General features: G+C 42.2%; 1 protein-coding gene across 4 annotated transcripts in view; it reads right to left on the bottom strand.

The window, feature by feature from the left end:
• The window catches only part of RELL1 (RELT like 1), a 72,110-nt gene that overhangs the window by 33,499 nt on the left and 17,748 nt on the right, over positions 1-20,863 (bottom strand). For all 4 annotated transcript variants that reach the window (XR_009540366.1, XR_009540367.1, XM_060148372.1 and 1 more), the window contains exons 2-3: positions 7,532-7,753; positions 3,433-3,504 (exon numbers count right to left, since the gene is read on the bottom strand). Coding sequence is in view for 2 of the 4 variants with exons in the window: in XM_060148372.1 (XP_060004355.1) it covers positions 3,433-3,504; positions 7,532-7,753 (294 nt within the window). In the remaining 2 variants the exon portion in view is untranslated. The remainder of the gene's footprint in view (positions 1-3,432; positions 3,505-7,531; positions 7,754-20,863) is intronic.

Below are 20,863 nucleotides of genomic sequence, written 5' to 3'. Positions count from 1 at the left end.
AAAAATTATGTTATAGTGTGCTGATAATTTTTTTTAAATAGTTAAATTAACCTCAACAGGGAGGTCTTAATTGATATTAAGTTCAGAGTCTGTTAATGACAAAGAAAAGAAAAATACATTTTGTTCTATAGAGAATTTAAGTCTCAAAGGCAAACTAAAAAAGCTAGGTTATCAACTGGTAAGAGACCCAAGTATGTATCTAATCCCCCAGCTGCTGTTTTGGCACAGGCTGGAAGCTAGAGAGGGCCACGGCTGGAAGAGGGGTGTCCAGTGAGATCAGATATCTCCTGGTGGCCAAGGAGAACCAAGGCCACACAAAGGATCAGAGCCCCCAGCCTTCCTCACAGGTCACTGGAGAAATCACAGGCAGACAGATGAAGGCCCTGACAGGGAAGAGGGTAAAGAATAAGAAAGACAGAAGGGAAAGAACAGGGGAGCAGAGGAGAAAGAATGAAATCAGTGCCTTGGTATTATTCCAACATACCTACTGGTAATCAAGGCAGCAGAAACCAAAAGGCTACTTTCTGAAAGGAAAAGGACATAATTAAAAAAGAAAAGAGCAGCCCTATAGTCTGTGAGTGTGGGAGGTGAGGAAATTATATAGTCTGCTTGCTCCAAGGACCCAAAGGCTTCTCGTCTGCTGTGATTAGGAGAAGGGGCCCACTGCTGGCACCATCCTGCCACACGCTGGCTGTGTGACCTTGGGTAATTTTCTTACCCTCTGGGCCTCTGTTTCTTCATCTGCAAAATGGGGTGATAACAGGATCTACCTCATAAGGTAGTTTGGAGAATTTAATGAGTTAATGTTTAAGAGTTCTATAAAACACCCCAGCTGTATACGTTGTCTCTTTGAAAGGAGGAAGTTTATCATCCGTCTTTCCTGCTACCATGAAAGAGGCAGTGACAGCACGTGGGTAAGTATAGACTCTGACGTCAGATGCTAGATTTCAAATCTCAGGTCTGCTACTTGCAGCAGGGTGACATTGGCAAGTTAGTTAAGTGCTGTGGGCCTCAGTTTCTCAACTGTAAATTGGGAACGAAGTATCTGAATCACAGGGTTCCCAGAAAGCCCCTAGAACGAGCCTGGCACATAGCAAGCACTCAGTGTCTACTATGAAGTTATACACGAGAACTGCAGCCCCCGGCAAAGTTTTCACAGCTGACTTATTTCAACCAGTTCACCTGTCAGTAACCCCCTCATGCAGCACTCACTAACTCAGCAACCACTCCAGCTCTCAGAAGCCCAGGTCCCAAATGCCTCCAAGCTCCCCAAAGCCCTGAAGGCAGTTTCGAAAGCACAAGGTACAGGAGCAACCTTACCCTGTGCACTTTTGTCATGGCTGGAGCTTCTATGCCAAGAACATATTTGTGTACTTCTTATGCAAATTAAAATCCACTTTTTTTATGTGAAAGAAATATGCACCACTGAGTCCTCAAGGATAGCATCACCAAATACTGTTCCCTGAACGAAGGTCTTTAGAAAACAGACATCAAATCCAAGTGATTGCTGTCTTGTTATTTTAAACACCATATTATTAAGTTTGGCTATCTGGTTTTCCATCCCATAGAAACTGAAAGCTACAAAGTAGAAGAGAGTTGAGGCAATGTTGTATAGATGAAAGAGACCCAGGTAGGGCCAGGCTGCTCCTTAACCATGTGACCAACCACTTGGAGTATTCCTTTCTTCATCTGTAAGATGGGTATAATAATATCAACTCCAGAAGAATATTTTGAGGATTAGATTATGCACATAATGCACCTAGATCTATGCCAAATACGTAAAACCCACTCTGTAAAGAACAATGAAAACTATGCTGAATCATGTGAAATTGCTGCTTCTCTTAGTCAGAACAACTGACCAGCAGCCCGGGCCAGGCAGATGCTCCAGCTGATAGTGAGGATATGGGGGCAGAGGAGCCCCGGGGAGCGGCAGGGGATGGAAGAGCATGTATTTACTGAGCAGCACGGAGGTATTTCTACTTTTGGACAAATGGCTCAGGTGCAGCAGTGCATGCTGCATGTGTCAGCACTGACCAGGGCACAGACAGAGCCCAAGGAAAACATTTTCTTTTAAATTCTCATGAGAATTCAAAGTATGGAGATCTGCGGATACTGGAGATGTCGACTGAAAATAATGCACGACCTAAAAGTTGAGAGGTTATGTTTTATTCAGTGGACAAACCTGAGGACCTAAGGCCGGGACGCAGCGTCTCAGACAGCTCTGAGGGAGTGCTTTGGAGAGGCAACCCCAGGATATACAGGGGTTTTTGCAACAAAGACCAGGTAGTCGGAACATCAAAAGATGACTATTAATTAAAGAAAACCAGACATCTCGAGTTAAGGAATGTAGTTCTTTTCTATGTACGGGAAGATGCAAGAGTCTGGGTTCACTGAAGTCATTCCTTTGATGTGCACCTCAGCCCTCTGGGGCCAGTATCCTGTGCACCCTGAGTCTCCTCAGGGTGCCCCGCTGGGGCAGATGTGATGGCTTGATGGTTGCAACATCCTTTGTTTACTGACATGACAGGTGACGTTTTTAGTTCACAGGTATGTGGGTAGGAGCGCCACACACCTCAAAAGTCACTCGGGGTGCGGAATCTTATGGAGACAATCACCTTCAAAACAATGACCCTGATTTATCTAATCAAGATTAAATTAATCCTGATTAGTTTAGGAAGATGGGGAAGATTAGGAAGATGGGGGTTTAGAATACATTTCAGAGGGGAAAAAAGTGCTTAAAGCCATAAAGGTTAGACTTTTTAAAAGTTTTAACACTTAAGAATAGATCACAGAATGGGCAAATCCATGGAGACAAAAAGCAGAGGAGGGGTTGCCAGAGGATGAAGGGAAAGGGGATGGAGATTAGGGAGTGACTGCTTAGTGGGTACAGAGTTTGGGATGATGAAAAAGTTCTGGAGCTAGATAGTGGTGACGGCTGTCCATCATTGTGAACGTACTTAAGACCAATGAATTGTCCATTTTAAAATGGGTATAACTGTCCATTTTACGTTATGCGTATTTTACCACAATATGTTTAAAAGCACAAAAAAAGGAATAGATAATATTTGAGTGCTTATTATACAAGCACTTTATGTGCAATATGTCACAACAATGCTATGCGGTAAATATTATTTTAGAGGAGGAAAGTGAGGCTCCATGATGTAATATGACTTTCCCCAAATCGAGGTGAGGCCAGGAATAAAAGGTAAGCCTCCGGGGCTGACTCTACGATGACTGACTCCTAGAAAACACTTCTATGAAACTCCCCTGGTCAGATAATGCTGGAAGCTGAGCTATTTGTGAGCTTAGGTAAAAGGTGTCAATAACTTCAGAAACATTGACAGGACAATCTATACAAATCATGACTCTTTGAAGCAGGTTTTTAATAAACCTACGAATACTGAATTGTTCTGGACACTAAAACAACCATACCTTCGTTTTTCATGATGTAGTGGACAATTTGCCCAACGGTGTCACTATTTTCATTTACACTGTCGTTCAACTCTGAAAGAGAAAGGGGAGGGGAGGACAGGTTACAATTGGTCACTTGCATCAGGTCAACGAGATGTGCAGTCTTAGAGCCCAAGACCTCTCTGAACAGTGTCCAGAAAGTTCAGCTGATCCCCATGGTGCTAAGAGCTCTGCTTTCTTCCTTTAACCCCAAGCTGCCTGACTGAAAGCACACAGTGACTTCCCTGGCATAAGAGGCATAAAAAGTATCAGAGTTGTCCATCGATCTCAAGTCCAAACACACACTCAGTTTCCAAGACAACAATTCCATGTATCTATATCAGTCCTTACAACTATTATTTCTCTCTCATCGTTTTGTTAAACCCTTAAGGGAAATGGAAAGAAAAAAGACATTTAAAAGAAAAACTTCTTGGATTTTATTTTAATTGCAGATGTACTATATAAATTTAGAAAATTAATTCGTTTCTTAAATTGGGTAATTATTGGGCTTCCCTGGTGGCGCGCAGTGGTTGAGAGTCCGCCAGCCGATGCAGGGGACACGGGTTCGTGCCCCGGTCTGGGAAGATCCCACGTGCCGCGGAGCGGCTGGGCCCGTGAGCCATGGCCGCTGAGCCTGCACGTCCGGAGCCTGTGCTCCGCAACGGGAGAGGCCACAACAGTGAGAGGCCCGCGTACCGCAAAAAAAAAAAAAAAAAATTGGGTAATTATTCGTCTGTGTTTTTACAAGACTCTTCTTTTAAATGTACTTTCAAATGATCTAAATGTTGGTCACAGTTAATTGCCTACAGACTCAGTTTACTTTGAGAGACTCTGCACATGGGATAGTCCTTGAAAAAAAAGAATCAAATCTCCACCCTGAAACTGATCCTTATAATTTGCTTCCATAACACAGGAAGGAAGAGGGAGGGTTGATCTAGCTCGCAAAGAATGAATCAAGGTGTGCGGTGTCCTACCCGTGTATCTGGAAAATGGTCTTCTCGATCCAAGCTGCTTGCTCTCGTGAATACACGTTTGGTTGCACAGTGCACTTGCTAATGGCTAAGCCGACCTACAGAGCATCTAGGAAGGAGGAGGGGGAGGCCCCGCCTTCTGTTGACAAACACTCAGCCTTGGTTTGCTCATAAGCTCAAACATGACTCATCCTGCGACCGTGCTCTCTCTCTGGCTCAAAGGTCAGTGGGGGTGGGAAAAACCAACAGGGCGGCAAGCTGGCAAGGAATGAAGAAGCTCCTGCACTCTGCCCTTGGGGCCGGCTTGAAGGCTGCCCTACTCCAACTGTAACCTTTCTGCAAAAACTATCCTTTGAGTGGCTGAAAGGGATAAGGAGAGTTACCTACTACTCCCCAAGGCCCTAAAGGGTGGTTGGAAAGTACATCTGTGGAGAAAACAGGATTTCATCTCTCAGCGTTTTCCAAACACAATCCAGCAACTCCACTTTAAGAGGAAAAGCTGAGACGGTCTGAAGTCAATACGAAAGCACCAGCTCTTGCCACATTTTCACTGCAATGTTCACACAACCTCTTACTTAATAAACATAGACTCTAACCTCGTAGATTTAAGATAGAACTCCCGCAGCAAAAGTAACAGCACAAAAATGGTGAGACGTATTCAGTTTTCCCATTGTTCTCATTGGAATCTAATTCAATAATAGTAAGTGGCCATGTGTGACAAACACCAAATATATATTCTCTATAAATTTCACAATAATCTTACAAGGTGGAGATTATTGTTCTCACTTAAATTAAAATTTTAATTAAATTAGTATTAAATTAATGAAATTAAATTTAAGTTAAATTATACATAGCAGCATATATAACATATGTAACTTGCCCGAGGCCACAAGGCAAATAAGAGTAAATGATTTAGTAGGTATTTAATAAATGAAAGCAAGGTTTATAACTCTAGGTGTGCTTCCTGTGAAATCTACAGTGACACTACACCACACCATCTGCCTTTAAGATGGATCATTTTGTAAAAGTTGGTGAGGATGCAGAGAAAAGGGAACACTTCTGCACAGCTGGTCGGAGTGTGAACTGGTGCAGCCAGTGTGGAAAACAATATGGAGGTTCCTCAAAAAATTAAAAATAGAAGTACCCTATGATCCAGTCATTCCATTCCCAAAGGAAATGAAGATTTATATGCACTCCCATGTTTATTGCACAATTATTCACAATAGCCAAGATATGGAAACAACCTAACTGCCCATCAAGGAATGAATGGGTAAAGAAGATGTGATATATATATAGATATATATATAGATATAATGGAATAGTATTCAGCCATGAGAAAGGAGGACATCCTGCCATTTTTGACAACACAGATGGACTTTAAGCACATTATGCTTAGTGAAATAAATCACACACAGAAAAAGACAAGTACTGTATGTTATCACTTGTATGTGGAAACTAAAAAAGCCAAAGTTGTAAAAATAGAGAGTGGTTACCAGGGCATAAGGGATAGGGAGAGAGTGAAATGGAGCAGGGCCCTGTGGTCTATACGCCCACGTCCTCTGCCTGCCTTTTGCCTGTGGAAAAACTGTAGCCAAAGAATAAGTTTAATCAGAGAAGTGAGAAAATGCAGAAGCAGAGAAAAGCAGTCAACCAGGACAAGACAATAATAGTCACTAAGCAAAGTCAAGCTAAAGCAAGGACCTTCTCCTGCTAAAGCAGGAGTTCCTTCTCAAGGGCTGTAGATAATATTCTGAGCTGTATCCTGCGAGCTGTCTTGTAGATACTGAAAGCCCCACCAGGTGGAAGAAGTTAACTACATGATGACCAGGCTGTAACCACGACATAAGCTGCGGCCTCAAGGAAATGGGAAAAAACTGACCCTGGAAAGATTAACTGCACTTAAAACAATCAAGGGCTTCCCTGGTGGCACAGTGGTTGAGAGTCCGCCTGCCAATGCAGGGGACACAGGTTCGTGCCCCGGTCCGGAAAGATCCCACATGCCGCGCAGCGGCTGGGCCCGTGAGCCATGGCCGCTGAGCCTGCGCGTCCGGAGCCTGTGCTCTGCAGCGGGAGAGGCCACAACAGTGAGAGGCCCGCGTACCGAAAAAAACCAAAACAATCAAGATGGGCTTCCCTGGTGGCGCAGTGGTTAAGAATACGCCTGCCAATGCAGGAGACACGGGTTCGAGCCCTGGCCCGGGAAAATCCCACATGCCGCGGAGCAACTAAGCCCGTGCACCACAACTACTGAGCAGCTACTGAGCCTGCGCTCTACAGCCCGTACTCCGCAACCAGAGAAGCCACCGCAATGAGAAGCCTGCGCACCACAACGAAGAGTAGCCCCCGCTCGCTGCAACTAGAGAAAGCCCGCGCACAGCAACGAAGACCCAAGGAAGCCAGAAATACATGAATAAAATAAATAAATTTATAAAAAACAAAACAGAAAAACAATCAAGATGACACTGGTCAGACCACCACATGACCAATTTCAAGATGACTGTCAGAGCTGACTGTGCTGTTTCTTCATGTAGCTCCCTCCCTTCGTCTATAAAAGCTCTTTTACCCCCTGATGGTCAGGGGCGAGGGGTAGTCAGCCTTTGGACAGGAGTCCATTAACCCTCTCCCCTCACCCCCCGGTTGCCAGCACCCAAAATAAACCACCAACGTGGCCTTATTATTGGCTTTTGAGCAGCGAGCAGCCAGACACCACCTTCGGTTACAATAGGGCAGATGTTGCTTAAGGGTACAAACTTAGAACAAATAGTAAATAAGCCTTAGAGATCGAATGCACAGTATAGTGAATATAGGCAACAATATTGTATTATAATCATCAAACCTGCTCAGAGACTAGAACTTAATGATTTCCACCACTAAAAAGAAATGACAATTACGTACTGTGATAGAGGTGCTAAATATCGCTACAATGGCAATCATATTACAATATACAAATGTATCCGATTGACGTGTTGTACACTTTAAATTTACATAATGTCAATATATAAAAAAAGATGGATCATTTGCCTTATAGAGATGGAAAATATACGTTACTGGTTTCTGATTTAAAAATCGTCTGCACTCACATTCCCATAAAAAGAAGCCAGGTGATTTACCTATCTTTTCAACCTTTTCTTCTTCCACGTCTTGCTCAGCTTCTGTTGTACAACGATAGCCTTTCTTCTTAAGCAGGTGGCAGATGAGGACGCCGAAGAGACCCATGATGAAGAACACAGGGACAAGCGCGTACGCAATGTATTCTGGGTGTCCATTTCCATTGTTCGTGGGCGAGGGCGTTGTCTCAGTTCTGGAGTGTAACGGGCGGCTGCCATCATTGTCTGAGGAAGAAACATGCACAGCTGCATCAGACGTCTACTGGGGACAAGGAAACTCTGACAACCTTGGGAAATGTTCCTGTTAAATGTCAGTCTGCTTCCAAAACCACGGGCCATGCAGAGACTGGCAGGTCTGGCAGGACAGGCACACAGGGTTGTGCTGAAACAGTCTTGAGTTCCCATCCTGTCCCTGCTACTCAGCACCTGGGTCCCACCCTGGGTAATTTTTTCTTAATCCTCTCCAAACCAGCCTCTGCTTCTTCCTTAAAAGAGTACCTACACAGCGTGGAGTGAACGTACAGAGTTTCAGTGAAGGGTCCACACAGAGCAAACACACCATCACTAGGTGGTATCACAGCAGACTACCTAGTGGTTAAGAGCACAGACTCAGGAGCCGTGTGGTCACATCCTGGCTCTACCGCTTAGCAGCTGTGTGACGCTGGATGATGACTTAATCTCCATGCCTTGGTTTCTTGTAAAATAGGCACACTAATAGTAGCTACCCACCCTTCTAGGCTTGTTATGAAGATTAAATAAATGAATACATGTAAAACATCCAGAACCATTTCTACAACATAGTAAATGCTCAGCTTGGCTCAACTACATGCCAGGCACCATTCCAGGCATCTGGGACATACCCCTGAGCAAAACAAAGATCCCTGTCCTCATGGAGTGTATGTCCCAGAAAGATTTAGTAAACTGACAGATCTAGCGTATGAAAAAAGAGAGAAAAATCCACGACGGCATCAAGTTTTGGCCCAGGGATACAAACATAAAAATGGAAGCACATGCATTTGTTTGTTTACTAACCCAAATTAGCATTTATGGCATGACCATTATGCGAAAAGCACCAGCTGGGAGCTGGAGAGAGAGTGGAAAATAACACAGCATGACCAACGCCATCTTGGAGCTTGTAGGGTAGTATCGGAAACAGGCATAAACAAGTGAACAGTTGGGCAGGCATGAGAGATTGGGAGAAAGGCCGAGGAAGGTATGCATTGGGGCATTAAAAGAAACAGTAATAGTGGGGACCTATTTTATGACTTCAAAAATGGGGCAGCTGGGAAGGGGGCATCTTTGGGAGAGAAGGAGACATTTGCTTTTGGACAAGTCAAAATGTCACATGGACTTACGCCAGAGGCAGCCGGATATCTGGGTCCAAGAGCATGCTACGTAGGCTCCCAAGAAGTTCCCAAATATGGGGAACTGAGTCACATCTATGAAGGAGTGAGAGGGAAAAACAGTGAGCCTGGTTCATACAATCATAAGATACGGCCAGTTAAGATAACGGAGAAAGAGCCGACTGTGTGGAAAATCAACAAAATACCAGTTCACACACATAAAATGAGAAGGGAGTTATCAAACAAAGGAGAAGGGACTTCCCTGGTGGCACAGTAGATAAAACTCCACGCTCCCAATGCAGGGGGCCCAGATTCGATCCCTGGTCAGGGAACTAGATCCCACATGCATGCCACAACTAAGGAGCCTGCCTGCCACAACTAAGACCCAGCACAACCCAATAAATAAATAAATAAATATTTTAAAAAAACAAAAACAAAGGAGTGGGTCAGGTAGGATATGGAGTAAAGAAAAATGTGGCATTTCACTGAAGTGAAGTCTCACTATTTGGGATAGTCAGATTCTGAAGTAATAAAATAAGCTTTTCTACATCATGGAGATTCACACATATTGCTTGAGAAACCAGAAACTGGAAAGCTAGATGCATTTAACTATAAACTCTCTCAAGAGTATTTTGATGAAAAAAAAACCAAAATATACCCCTGTGTTGTAATGATTACATGGGGACAGAGACTAGGTGTGAAGTGACCACATTTCTTTACTGCAGCAAATAGTATCAAACAGAGGCCACAGGACAAAAGGCTCTCTCACTTTCGCATGGAACTATCCATTATCTTTGAACATGAAAGGAAATTGCTGGTTTCTTAGGTTTGTAAAAGGTTGCATTCATTATTTTATCATGCAACCTCTAGAATTTGGCATAATCTATATATTTTTTCTGATTTCTCTTCCAAGAATATAATTAATAAATGAATGAATAAATAAATAAGGGAATACACACACACACTTCCCTAAACATATGCAAATATATCATCTAAATTAGGGTTTAACCTCAAGATTTACTTTCAGTAAAACCCAGAATATTCAACTCCTTTTATAATTCTAAGTGTGTTATTTATTAATTCCTTTTTAAAAACACATATGCCATGCAACAGGAATAGGTAAAGCAGGCAACATGCTAAGACTGAAAGAGTTTTACTCAGAATTGTGGTCTGTTTCAATCTGGAGGTGATAATAAATTCTCTTTGGGAAGAAGTAGAAACAGAGATGAAAGCAGAGGGGCTCCAAATTGGAGCCAAACAGCTCCTCCTGAATCAGGTGGTTGAGAATGTGTGTTCATCATTAATTTGACATCTAGCAAACCCTTGCAAATACTATGTATTTACAGTTTGTGATTTACAAACATATTAGCAGTCATTTAATTTCATAATTATTGCACCATGGAAAAAACTGAAGAAGATATGAATCTAAATTAGTGAAACATGAATTACAGAGATGCACTGTAGTTAAAAAAAGGTCAGGGCTTCCCTGGTGGCGCAGTGGTTGACAGTCCGCCTGCCGATGCAGGGGACACGAGTTCGTGCCCCGGTCTGGGAAGATCCCACATGCTGCAGAGCAGCTAGGCCCGTGAGCCATGGCCGCTGGGCCTGCGTGTCCGGAGCCTGTGCTCCGCAACAGGAGAGGCCACAACAGTGAGAGGCCCGCGTACAGCAAAAAAAAAAAAAAAAATGTCAGACTGCCTGGCATAAATAACAGCTTGGCCAATTACTAGGCATGTCACCTTGGGCAAGTTTTTTAACTGCTAGGTGCTCAGTTTCCTCATCTGTAAAACAGAATCAAAATGATTGTACCTTTCTATGATGACTTTAAGACATGTCCCCAAATGCTTTGGCACTGCTCCCATGGAGAGGTGAGGTCTATATCTCCTCCCCTTGAAGATATATTCTGTGCTTTGCCTGACCAATAGAATATGTTGGAAGTGATATTTTGTCAGTTTCTAAGTCCCAGGCCTTAAGAAACTGACAGCTTCCACTTCCTACCTCTTGGGACACTTGCTTTTGGAAGCCAGCCACCATGCTGTGAGGAAACCCAAGCTCCCCCAAGAAGAAAAACCAATAATAGTCATCAACATGACAACTATGTTATTGAGGTATCTTAGAAGTAGACTCTATAACCTCAGTTGATGCTGCATGGAGCAAAGATGAGCCATTTCTGATGAACCCTGCCCAAACTGTAGATTCACAGGCAAAATAAATGATTGTTATTGTTTTAAGCCACTGAGTTTTGTGGTAATTTTTTATATAGCAATAGTAACTGGAAGACTACTTCCTAAAGTCATTGTGAGGATTAAATACATTAATATGTAAAACACTTAAAAGGGTATGTAGGACAAGATAAGCACTATAAAAGTGTTTAGGCATCACCTTGATAGAACTGCACTATCCAATAGGTAACCACTAACCACAAATAGTTACTTAAATTTAAATCAATTAAAAATAAATAAAATTTAAAATTCAGTTCCTCAGTTGGACTAACCACTTTTCAAGTGCTCAACAGTGACACGTGGCTAATTGCTTCCATATTGGACAGGTCAGATGAAGAACATTTCCATCATTGTACAACCCTGTTATAGACTGTAAAGAATCACTGAAGAACAAAATGTTGACTGGAGACTCTACTGTGATCTACCTCAACAATTTAATTAAGAATAACTTTTAAATCACAAAGTAACTACTCACAATTAATGCCTAAGATATTTGTTAACTTAGGTAGGCTTAGCTTTCTTTCAATTTACACTAATAATTTGCTTAGAGATACTGTGTCCAACTTTTTTCTTTATCCCCTGCTGACTCATACCTGAATTCTGAAAAAAATATTTATTTGAGTCTAAATTAATAGTAAAGGTTGTCATAGCATTATTTATAAAAGTCAAAAAACAGCAACGACCTGCATATTTGATAATGGGATAATAATAAAATATCTAAGTCAATCATTATCTATCCATTTGATGGAATAACACACACCATTTAAAACTATTTATGAAGATTTTGTGAAGATATGGAAACACACACGATTCAGTGTTGAATTTTAAAAAGTTGGATTCAAAATCTTACATACAGTATGCTCCAACTAGTAAAAAAACAAAAAAATGCATGAAGGCTTACAATGTACGAGAAATGACCAAAATAATAAGTGATTCTGGGTAATTGAATAATAGGATAATTATTAAATTTATTTTTATGCTTTTCTGTAGTTTTCTAAAATTCTTATGTTTGTATTACTTTTGTACCAAGGCTGTAGACGCTAAAAAAAAGAAAAAGATACAGAGCAGGGGTTGTCAGCCATTTGGGAGTCACAGATCCCTTTGTAAACCTGTTGGATGCTATGGTTCCTATTCCAAAATTGTGCCTCCAAGTTCTACAAGCTCTAGATGCTAGGTTCATATAAAGGCACGTGATTTGATAAGGATGATTCCCAAGTTTCTGCTTGAGTAACATGGTGGACATTGGTGCCATTCATTGAGATGAGAAATACCTGAAAAAAAATCAAGTCTGCATGGTGCTATGGGTTGAATTTTGCCTCACCCCCAATTCATATGTTGAAGTCCTAACCCCAAGTGACTATATTAGGACATAGGGTCTTTACAAAGGTGTAAAATGAAGTCATTAGGGTGGGCCCTAATCCCATATGGCCGCTGTCCTTTAAAAAAAGGGAAATTTGGAGATAGACAAGCACAAAATAAAAACACCATGTGAAGGTAAAGGCAGAGGTCAGGATGATGCTTTATAGAAGCCAAGGAACATCAAAGATTGCCAGCGAACCGTCAGAATCTAGAAGAGAAGCACTGAACAGATTCTTTCTCAGAGCCCTCAGGAGAAGAAACCCTGCTGACCCTGATCTTGGACTTGTAGCCTACAGAACAGTGAGTCAATAAATCTCTCCTTTTTAAGTCACCCAGTTTGTGGTACTTTGTTTCAGGGGCCCTAGCTCATATACTTGTGTGGAGAAGACAATAGCACATGTTCGGTTTTGAACATGTAGTGATAAAGGTAAGCACGGAGACATCCAGATGGAAATATCCATTGAGCAACTGGATCTACTCCATGAGGACCTGAGGAAGAGAAGCCAGGGTTCTACCTTAGAACAGAGAAGAAGTTTCCAGGAGGAATCAGCAGTCAGCTAGGTCAGATGCTTCAAGAGAAAGTAGCTAAAATAGGAAGGAAACATAAAATGGTACATCCACCATGGAAAACAGTATAGCGCTTCCTCAGAAAACCTAAAAATAGAACTACCAAATGATGCAGCAATTCCATTTCTGGGTATCTATCCAAAAGGAATGAAATCAGGATCTTGAAGAGATAGCTGCACTCCCATGTTCTCCGCAGCATTATTTACAATATCCAAGACTTGGGAACAATGTAAATGTTCGCTGATGGTTGAGAGGATAAAGAAATGTGACATATACATATAATCGAATCCCATTCAGCTTTAAAAAAGGAGGAAATCCTGCCGTAAAGGACAACAAAGATGGACCTGGAAGACATTATGCCAGGTGAAATGAGCCAGTCACAGAAAGACAAATACTACATGATTCCACTTACATGAGGCATTTAAAGTAGTCAAGTTCATAGAAAGAGAGTAGAATGGTGGTTGCCAGGAGCCAGCTTTGGCGGGGGCCGGGGTGGGGGGGTAGTTGCTATTCAACGGAGATAAAGTTTCAGTTATGCAAGATGAATAAGTTCCAGATATTTGCTGTACAGCATTGTGCCCTCGGTTAACAATACCGTATTGTGCACTTAAAAATTTGTTAAGAGGGTAATTCTCATGTTAAGTGTTCTTATCACAATTAAAAAAAAATAAAGAGAGAAACACCCTAAGAAGAATATTTAGAAAGATTATTGAGAAAAACTCAGACAAATTGGGCCACATAGAAGTTCCAAAGAACACACAGAAAGCCTTTAGTTGCTGAATCAGAAAGTAACTTGAAATTTTTTTAACTTTCCCCTTGTTGCACTTTGCTCCCTTTCTGTTTCCCCATAGTTTCTTGAAGTAACTTAAAATCCTAAAATAATCTTTAAAATCCTAAAATACATACATACATCATACATAAAATGAAAAAATAAATAAAATAAAATAGGAAGGAAAAAACGGTTGGCAGGAGATCTTTGTGGCCTTGGAGGGACCAGTTTTTCATAGACCAGAAGGTGAGGCTAGATTCCCTGCGTTGAAGAGCAGAAACAGCTCGGTTTGCTCTTTCTAGGAGCCCACTATGGGCATTACGAGTAAGGGAGTTCACTTTCAGCGTGAAGGGAAGAAATTTTTATTTGGAGTTTTGAATTTTTTTAAAGTGGCTGAAACCAAAGTGTTTATTTACATGCAGAAGAAGCCAAGGAGCAAAAAGGAGACGGATTAAAAACTTGAATAGGAAAAAAGATACTTCGTCCTGAGGCAGGGTGTCCATGAGTTTGTTCTTTACGTGGATGGAGGGAAGGTGAGCAAACAGATGCCTGAAGATGAGAGATGGCATTTCTTGAGAACTAGAGGGGCCAGAGAAGAAGAGGGGCTGACGGAGACAGTGAGGCTTAGTGGAGAAACAGAAGGAATGTGAGAGGCCAGTGAAAGGACTGCAAGGCCATTCGGGGCACAGCTGAGATGTGCACCCCAAACCTGTAACTGGGTTAACTCATGCAGGGTGGGCCACCGAGCAGGAAAGAGAATAAGAGACCCAAGGGAATCAGACACAAGGGATCAGGGTCAGAATGGAAAGTAGGCTGAACCAGAGGCAGGAAGGGGATGGTTTCAGGTGGGAGTTTTCCAGAAGTGATGGAAGTCCAGCTCAGACTAATTTGTTATACCTCTGTAACTACTAACAATAAGCAACACCACATTTATGAAGCATTTGCAATCCAGCAGTAAGCCAAGCAGGGAATCTTCACAATAAACTTATGACATAGTTACTGGTATTCTCCCCACGTCACAGATGTGGAAAGGAAGCACAGAAAGGTCAAGGAGCCTTCCCAAGGTCACAGAGCTACTACCTGTCAGTGGCTGGATTCAAACCAGGCAGTCTGGATCCTGCCTGCTTGGACGCTGCTTCCTCTTACCTGAGCTGAGGTCATCATTTACCAACTCTTCTGTTAAAATGCTAAATGTTGGTTTGCTCTTATATTTCACAACTTAGATTAAAGGCTCCCCACATCGCAAAACTATGGATTCCAATTAGCACAGCAGGAAGGAGGATGTTTTGAAAATGCCCACCACCAGAACTCAGAGCAGCTTACCCGATGAACAACTGCAAAACTCTATTTGTCCCCCCTCTCTGACCTCCCTTCCAACTCCCAAATCACAGCCCACCTTATGCAGACCACAACCTCGGGTCCCTCAGCCTCTTCAAAACAAGCCCATCACCTCGTCTCCAGTATCCTCTGCACACAGCAAGAGCCATAGAAACAGAGAGTTCTCAGCTCTTACTGATAAAAGTGATTCTCCTCCACATTACAAGTAAAACAGGTCCAGCAAAAGCCAGCGGTTATCAAAATCCTTAGCGTTTTTCTTAGACCCAGCCAGGTTTGGTTAATTCACCGTATTTTGAAGACCCACTACGTACTGTGTTTTGCCAAGATCCTATTGATAAAGTCACAAAAGAAGATGTTATATAAAAAACATTAAGACAGCAAGAAACTGAGGAAGAGGTATGAGGAATGGCTCAAAGTCAACCCAAAAAATCAAAAGCAGTTTTCTAGCTTGGATTCCAAGTAATACTTGCATTTCCAACTGACCCCAATGGTCAGAGGAGCTGAGAAGAAATGGCGCAGAAATGGCATTCCTTAAACCCAGTGGGCTTAGCTCGAGGGTTGCTAAAATACACATAATGGGGATGACGGTAATAACCTGAGACTCCAGATAAGGAGGCCCTTGTGACTTCTCCCAAGCAGCTTTGTTCCAACCAGGGCCAAGAGCATTTTGATGGTTCTGATAGCAATTCTTCCTCTCCTATCAGGAAAGGGTGTACATTCTCAGAAGCTAGGGTTTCCCAGCAGTGACCCAACAACTCTGTGATGGGAAAAGGACTTGGCTGGTAAGTAGATAACCCACTAAGCTTGGCTGGAACCTTGCTTTTAAACACACAGATACACACCCTATTTTTTTTCAGCAAACATTCAAATCACAGTACCCAAAAGTAGTCTATTTTTGATTTAGATTACTGACTAAGATAGCTAGATATGCATTTCTCTAAAGGGGTTTTTCTTCCTCCAGCTTTGTCCCCAGCTACCTCTGTGATACTAAACAAGTCCCTTCACCCCTCTGCACCTTGGTTTGCTCAGCTGAAAAATTATGTGCTGGACTTCCCTGGTGGTGCAGTGGAAAAGATTCCGTGCTCCCAAAGCAGAGGGCTTGGGTTTGATCCCTGGTCAGGAAACTAGATCCCTCATGCATGCTGCAACTAAGAGTTCGCATGCCGCAACTACAGAGTCCTCGAGCCACAACTAACACCCAGCGCAACCAAATAAATATTGAAAAAAGAAAAGAAAATTATTAACCATTTAAAAAAATATTATGTGCTAAAACCAATGTCCTTCCTGGTTCTCAAATTTCCATACTCCCCAACCTTTTCCAGCCCTATCCACATTCACTCTGGGTTGATGCTACTGGAGAGGAAAACGCAAGCCCACCCTCCCGTGTCCACAAGGCAAAACCCAAAAAGCTCTGAAACAAAAAGTTTTATACCTCATTTCATAGCAAAACCAAATCTGACAAATTCATTGGTAGTAAAACCTGCTCTGATCTGACGTGAGGCTATTTGCAACCTCTATTCCGCTGAGTCTGCTGCAAAATCATTAATATATTTGATTAGATCTCTCGAGGGGGACCTACATATTTAGAGTTTAGGCCATGGGCCCCAAGGGTTTCTGACAGTCATGACCCTATGAGGTGTGTACTATTATTTTAGAGAGAGAAGCTGGAGGTTAGGGAGGGTATGTCACTTGCCCAGGGTCACATGGTTGAAAACTGGTAAGAGCCTGGAGGAAAACCCAGGCAGATACTGTTTCAGGACAGAGCCTCTCAATCCTACCCTGGCAGAGCTAAGATCTACTAGCTCCTGAAAAACAACCCCCTTTATTAAGCTAATTGTTTAAACACGTTTTAAATCAATTATGAACACTAATGAAAGGGGAGAATGCAAAGCAAACTCCACAAAACAAAATCATCCCCAAACTGTTTCTGGTTTTAGCTGTGGGGATAACCAAAACCGTAGAGCTTTTAAGATATTCCCCCAGCGCCAGTGACTGAGACACAGCATTTGCCCAAATTTTAAAAACTTAAAATGTATGAAGAGAACAAACGAGCTTATATGGAAACCGGAAAACAATGGAAGTCAGTATATAAATAAGTGCTAAACTTTGTAGTGGAACTTCAGGCAGCTGCCAACTTCCAAATGACTCCCAGATAAGCAGCTGCTACTGTCCCACCCTCCCCAACTCCGCAGCTGTGACTAGGCAGGGAGGGACATCCAGACAGGACCCACCTGCCCAGAGTCTACTCACCCATGATACAAAGTCCCTCCCAAAGTATACAGCTACTCAGTTACCTCTATCTTGTCAAATTCCTTGAAATGCTTCCCTGATGCTGGAAAACGCTTGATACTGGACAGCAAAAACCACTAGGGGAACAGATGGAGGCCCAGAAAGCTTCCCCAGCAAAACATGCATAAATCAGCAATGTCCAGCTATGAACCCCTGATTCACAGATGCATTTGGCTAAGAGGTCCCTGTACCCTGGGGCTGGGGATCTGGCCAAAATGGAGAGCTCAGGGCAGCAGGGGCACCCCAGGATCCAGAGACAGGCATTAAGCATGGGAGAGGAAAACAGGGAGGGGCGAGTACACAAAGATTTCAACATACTACCTATGCCCAGAAAAGTTCCTTCCCTCCCCCAGTACTTGGCTAAATGTGGCTTCAAATAGCTTTTGTTAGAAACTAATAGGACAAAATCCGGTTAGTAAACCTTGATTGGAGCCTGATTCCAAATTCTAAACAATAATAAAAATTTTAAAACAGCAACAAAGGATATTTTGAGGTCAACAGGAAAATGGCGTAGACAGTAGTACAAATTTATTGTTTATTTTTTTAAGCTATGATCATGGTATTGCAGTTATGTTGAAGGAAGTCCTTAATCCTACAACGTGATGGCAGAGGGATTTAGGGTGAAATGTAACACTGTCTGCAACTTGATTTCAAATAATTCAGCAAAAAAAGTAGGTAGATAGAGGTATGTGGATGGGTGGATGGGCAGATAGATAGATAGGGTGAACAAGTGAATATGGCAAAATATTGAAACCAAGTGGTTAGTGTACAGCAGTCCACTTTACTATTCTTTCAACTCTTCCGTAATAAAAGTTCACTAAGTCCCATTTTATCATTTTTTAAATACCCTTTATGGGAGCCTAATTATTATTTTTAGTGGGAAAATGCATTTCAATTTCCAACCCAATTACTCAAAAAGGAATGTCTGGAGCACAACCCTTCCCTAAGCTGCAGTTCCTTTGTATAAGTACCTTAGGAGTTGAGAAGGGAAGTAATTAGTGTGGATCCAGGAAGAAAAAGGACTTTATATTAGGTTTCAAAAGAAAAACTTAATTTGGCTGGACAAAAAAGAGAACAAACATTCTTGACGGGCAGGAAGTTGTGGGACAAAACTGAATTACTCCTGAACCCCAGGTAGCTACCAGAACAGAGAACTGAAACTGGGGTGATGTCAATATAAAGAAACAAAGACACAAAAATTATGATGGAAACTATAAATATTTACCATCTCAGGTTTCCATTCAGACTAGAAGGGGAAAACTAACTTTGCAGAGTAAGAGAAAATCCCTAGCATTCTCCACAACTGTCTTAGATTTACCAATTCTTCAAGAGCACCAAAAGATTGAAAAAAACAGAAAAGAGCTACAGCCCCACAGCTACTCCTTGGGAAGGGATTCAGTTTAGGACACCAGTGCTTTGAGAAGTCAAGGATCTCAACTTCTGGACTCTTCCTGAATCTCCCAGAATACCTCAAACAGTGGTTTGCATTCAGATGACACAGAAGGCTTATCTGACCTGAGCTCACCCAACATGGGGCAAGGTCAGCTTGCCAGTGTCTGCACTGGGACACAGGCCAGGAAGTCACCCACCATGCCTCTAAGACAGAAAAGGCTGAGGAGTCCCAAGGGGAGAAGAACCCCACATCGTGGGGTCCTCAGAGAGGGGTATAAGCGAGGGCGATGCCTAAGGGGCTGCAGGGCAGGAGAGCTCAGCAGTTTAGACCCCAGCTGAACCTCCCCCTCCTCTTTTCCTATACTCCTACCCCTTCCTCTGCCTTTCCTCTTTCTCTTGCTATTTTCAGTGTTGTCCATTTGAGGATTTTTTTGTCTTTAGTTCTGTAGCACTCTCAGTTTCCTGGAGATGGGGTGGGTGGGTAGCTGGAGGACAGGAGTGGAGTGAGACTTTGACTGTAGACCCTTCCTCACCTTTCAAATTGTAAATTACATCAACTCAAGAAAAATTAGAATTTTTTAAAAGACATTTGCTTGATATGTCTGCAAAGCAATGGACTTCAGAGATTCAATAATCACTTCAGATTCTTTTCTAAAGGTGGTGTGTTATAAAGAATGAGTTGCTCCGTTAAGGTAACTGTAGGGCAGCATTTACCGAGTGTTTGCAGTGCTTCATGCACAATTCCATTTCATTTCCACATCTTAAGGTAGGTTGTCTCATTACCCCCATGTGCAGATGAGGAAAATAAGGCCCGTGGAGGTTCAATAACAAGTCCTAACATATAGTGGGACAGGATTCAAGCCAAGCCTTGAGACCCCAGAGCCCTGCACATTTATCCACATTGTTCAGCAGCGTCTGTAAGAGTGGAGATGGGTTTTCAGTTTTACCTAGTAAGTGACACATGCCTCACAGTAAACAGGTGGGTTAAACCATCACCAGTTGACCACAGAGTTGGGCTGGAGCCCAGGTCTGCACCCCCTCGAATGCCCTTAAACTCTAAAAAGGTGCCTCTCGCCAATGACCCTATCATGTGTGATAAACATTGGAATCTGCATGCATCTTGTTAAATGTAAGAATCATCTTCATGAAAAAGTGTTAAAGTCAGCTACAGCAAGATAAATTTGTATTGACGTCATTTTTTAAAATATTCTCAGCAGTATAAAATTTCCCAATATTAATTTCTACTACAAAAAGCAAAAGATCACTCTAAAGTAGAACTCTATTTTACTGCTCCATAACTATTATGAAAGTAAAAGGAAGACTTTTTTCTATCTATTGAAAAGCATCTTGTTCACAGGTATGTTTTCACATTATTACTCACAAACTATTATACTTCGAAGCAATTCAATAGTTGTCACAAACATAATTTGTGCTAACAATGTTAGTTGCATGGCATCTAAAAATCTTTCAGAAAGGAAGAAGGAAGGAAGGAAGGGAGGGAGGGAAAGAAAGAATGGAAAAGGAAAAAGAAGATCTTCAATCACATACATTATTAGCTAGAGACATCATATAAGATATAAAAGTTTCCACTCAGATGACACTTGATGCTGTCATTGTCTTATCTGAAATGTCTAATCCCAAGGAAGTAGACAAGAGGGTGGATGAGATCCTCATTTTGCAAATAAATCAGTGGTCTAACATGACTTCACTGGGGAGATACAGAAATGAGCCAGGCAGAAGAACCAACACTCAGGAGCCACTGACAGCCCCCCACACACACTTCACTACAAGCACATCTCTCGGGCATACTGTGGTCAACGTTAGGAAACCCAACGTGGGTGACAGAACTTGCAGGAAGAGGCTGATTTAAGCCAAACACTCCTGTTTCCCCAAGTAGCAAGGAGAATGTCCTATCATTGTACCCTGAACCCCTGTCACAGTTCCTGGAACATAGTAGGAACACCTTTAACTTTTGCCACATGCAACCTGTGAATTGTGAAAGCAGATTCCATCCTTCCAGAAGGGTTCCTCGATTACTGATCAAGTGTCCACTTTC

Source organism: Lagenorhynchus albirostris, chromosome 4 (genome assembly GCF_949774975.1).
Source record: "Lagenorhynchus albirostris chromosome 4, mLagAlb1.1, whole genome shotgun sequence".
NCBI lineage: Eukaryota > Metazoa > Chordata > Mammalia > Artiodactyla > Delphinidae > Lagenorhynchus > Lagenorhynchus albirostris.
This window is presented reverse-complemented; position numbering and strand designations above follow the sequence as displayed.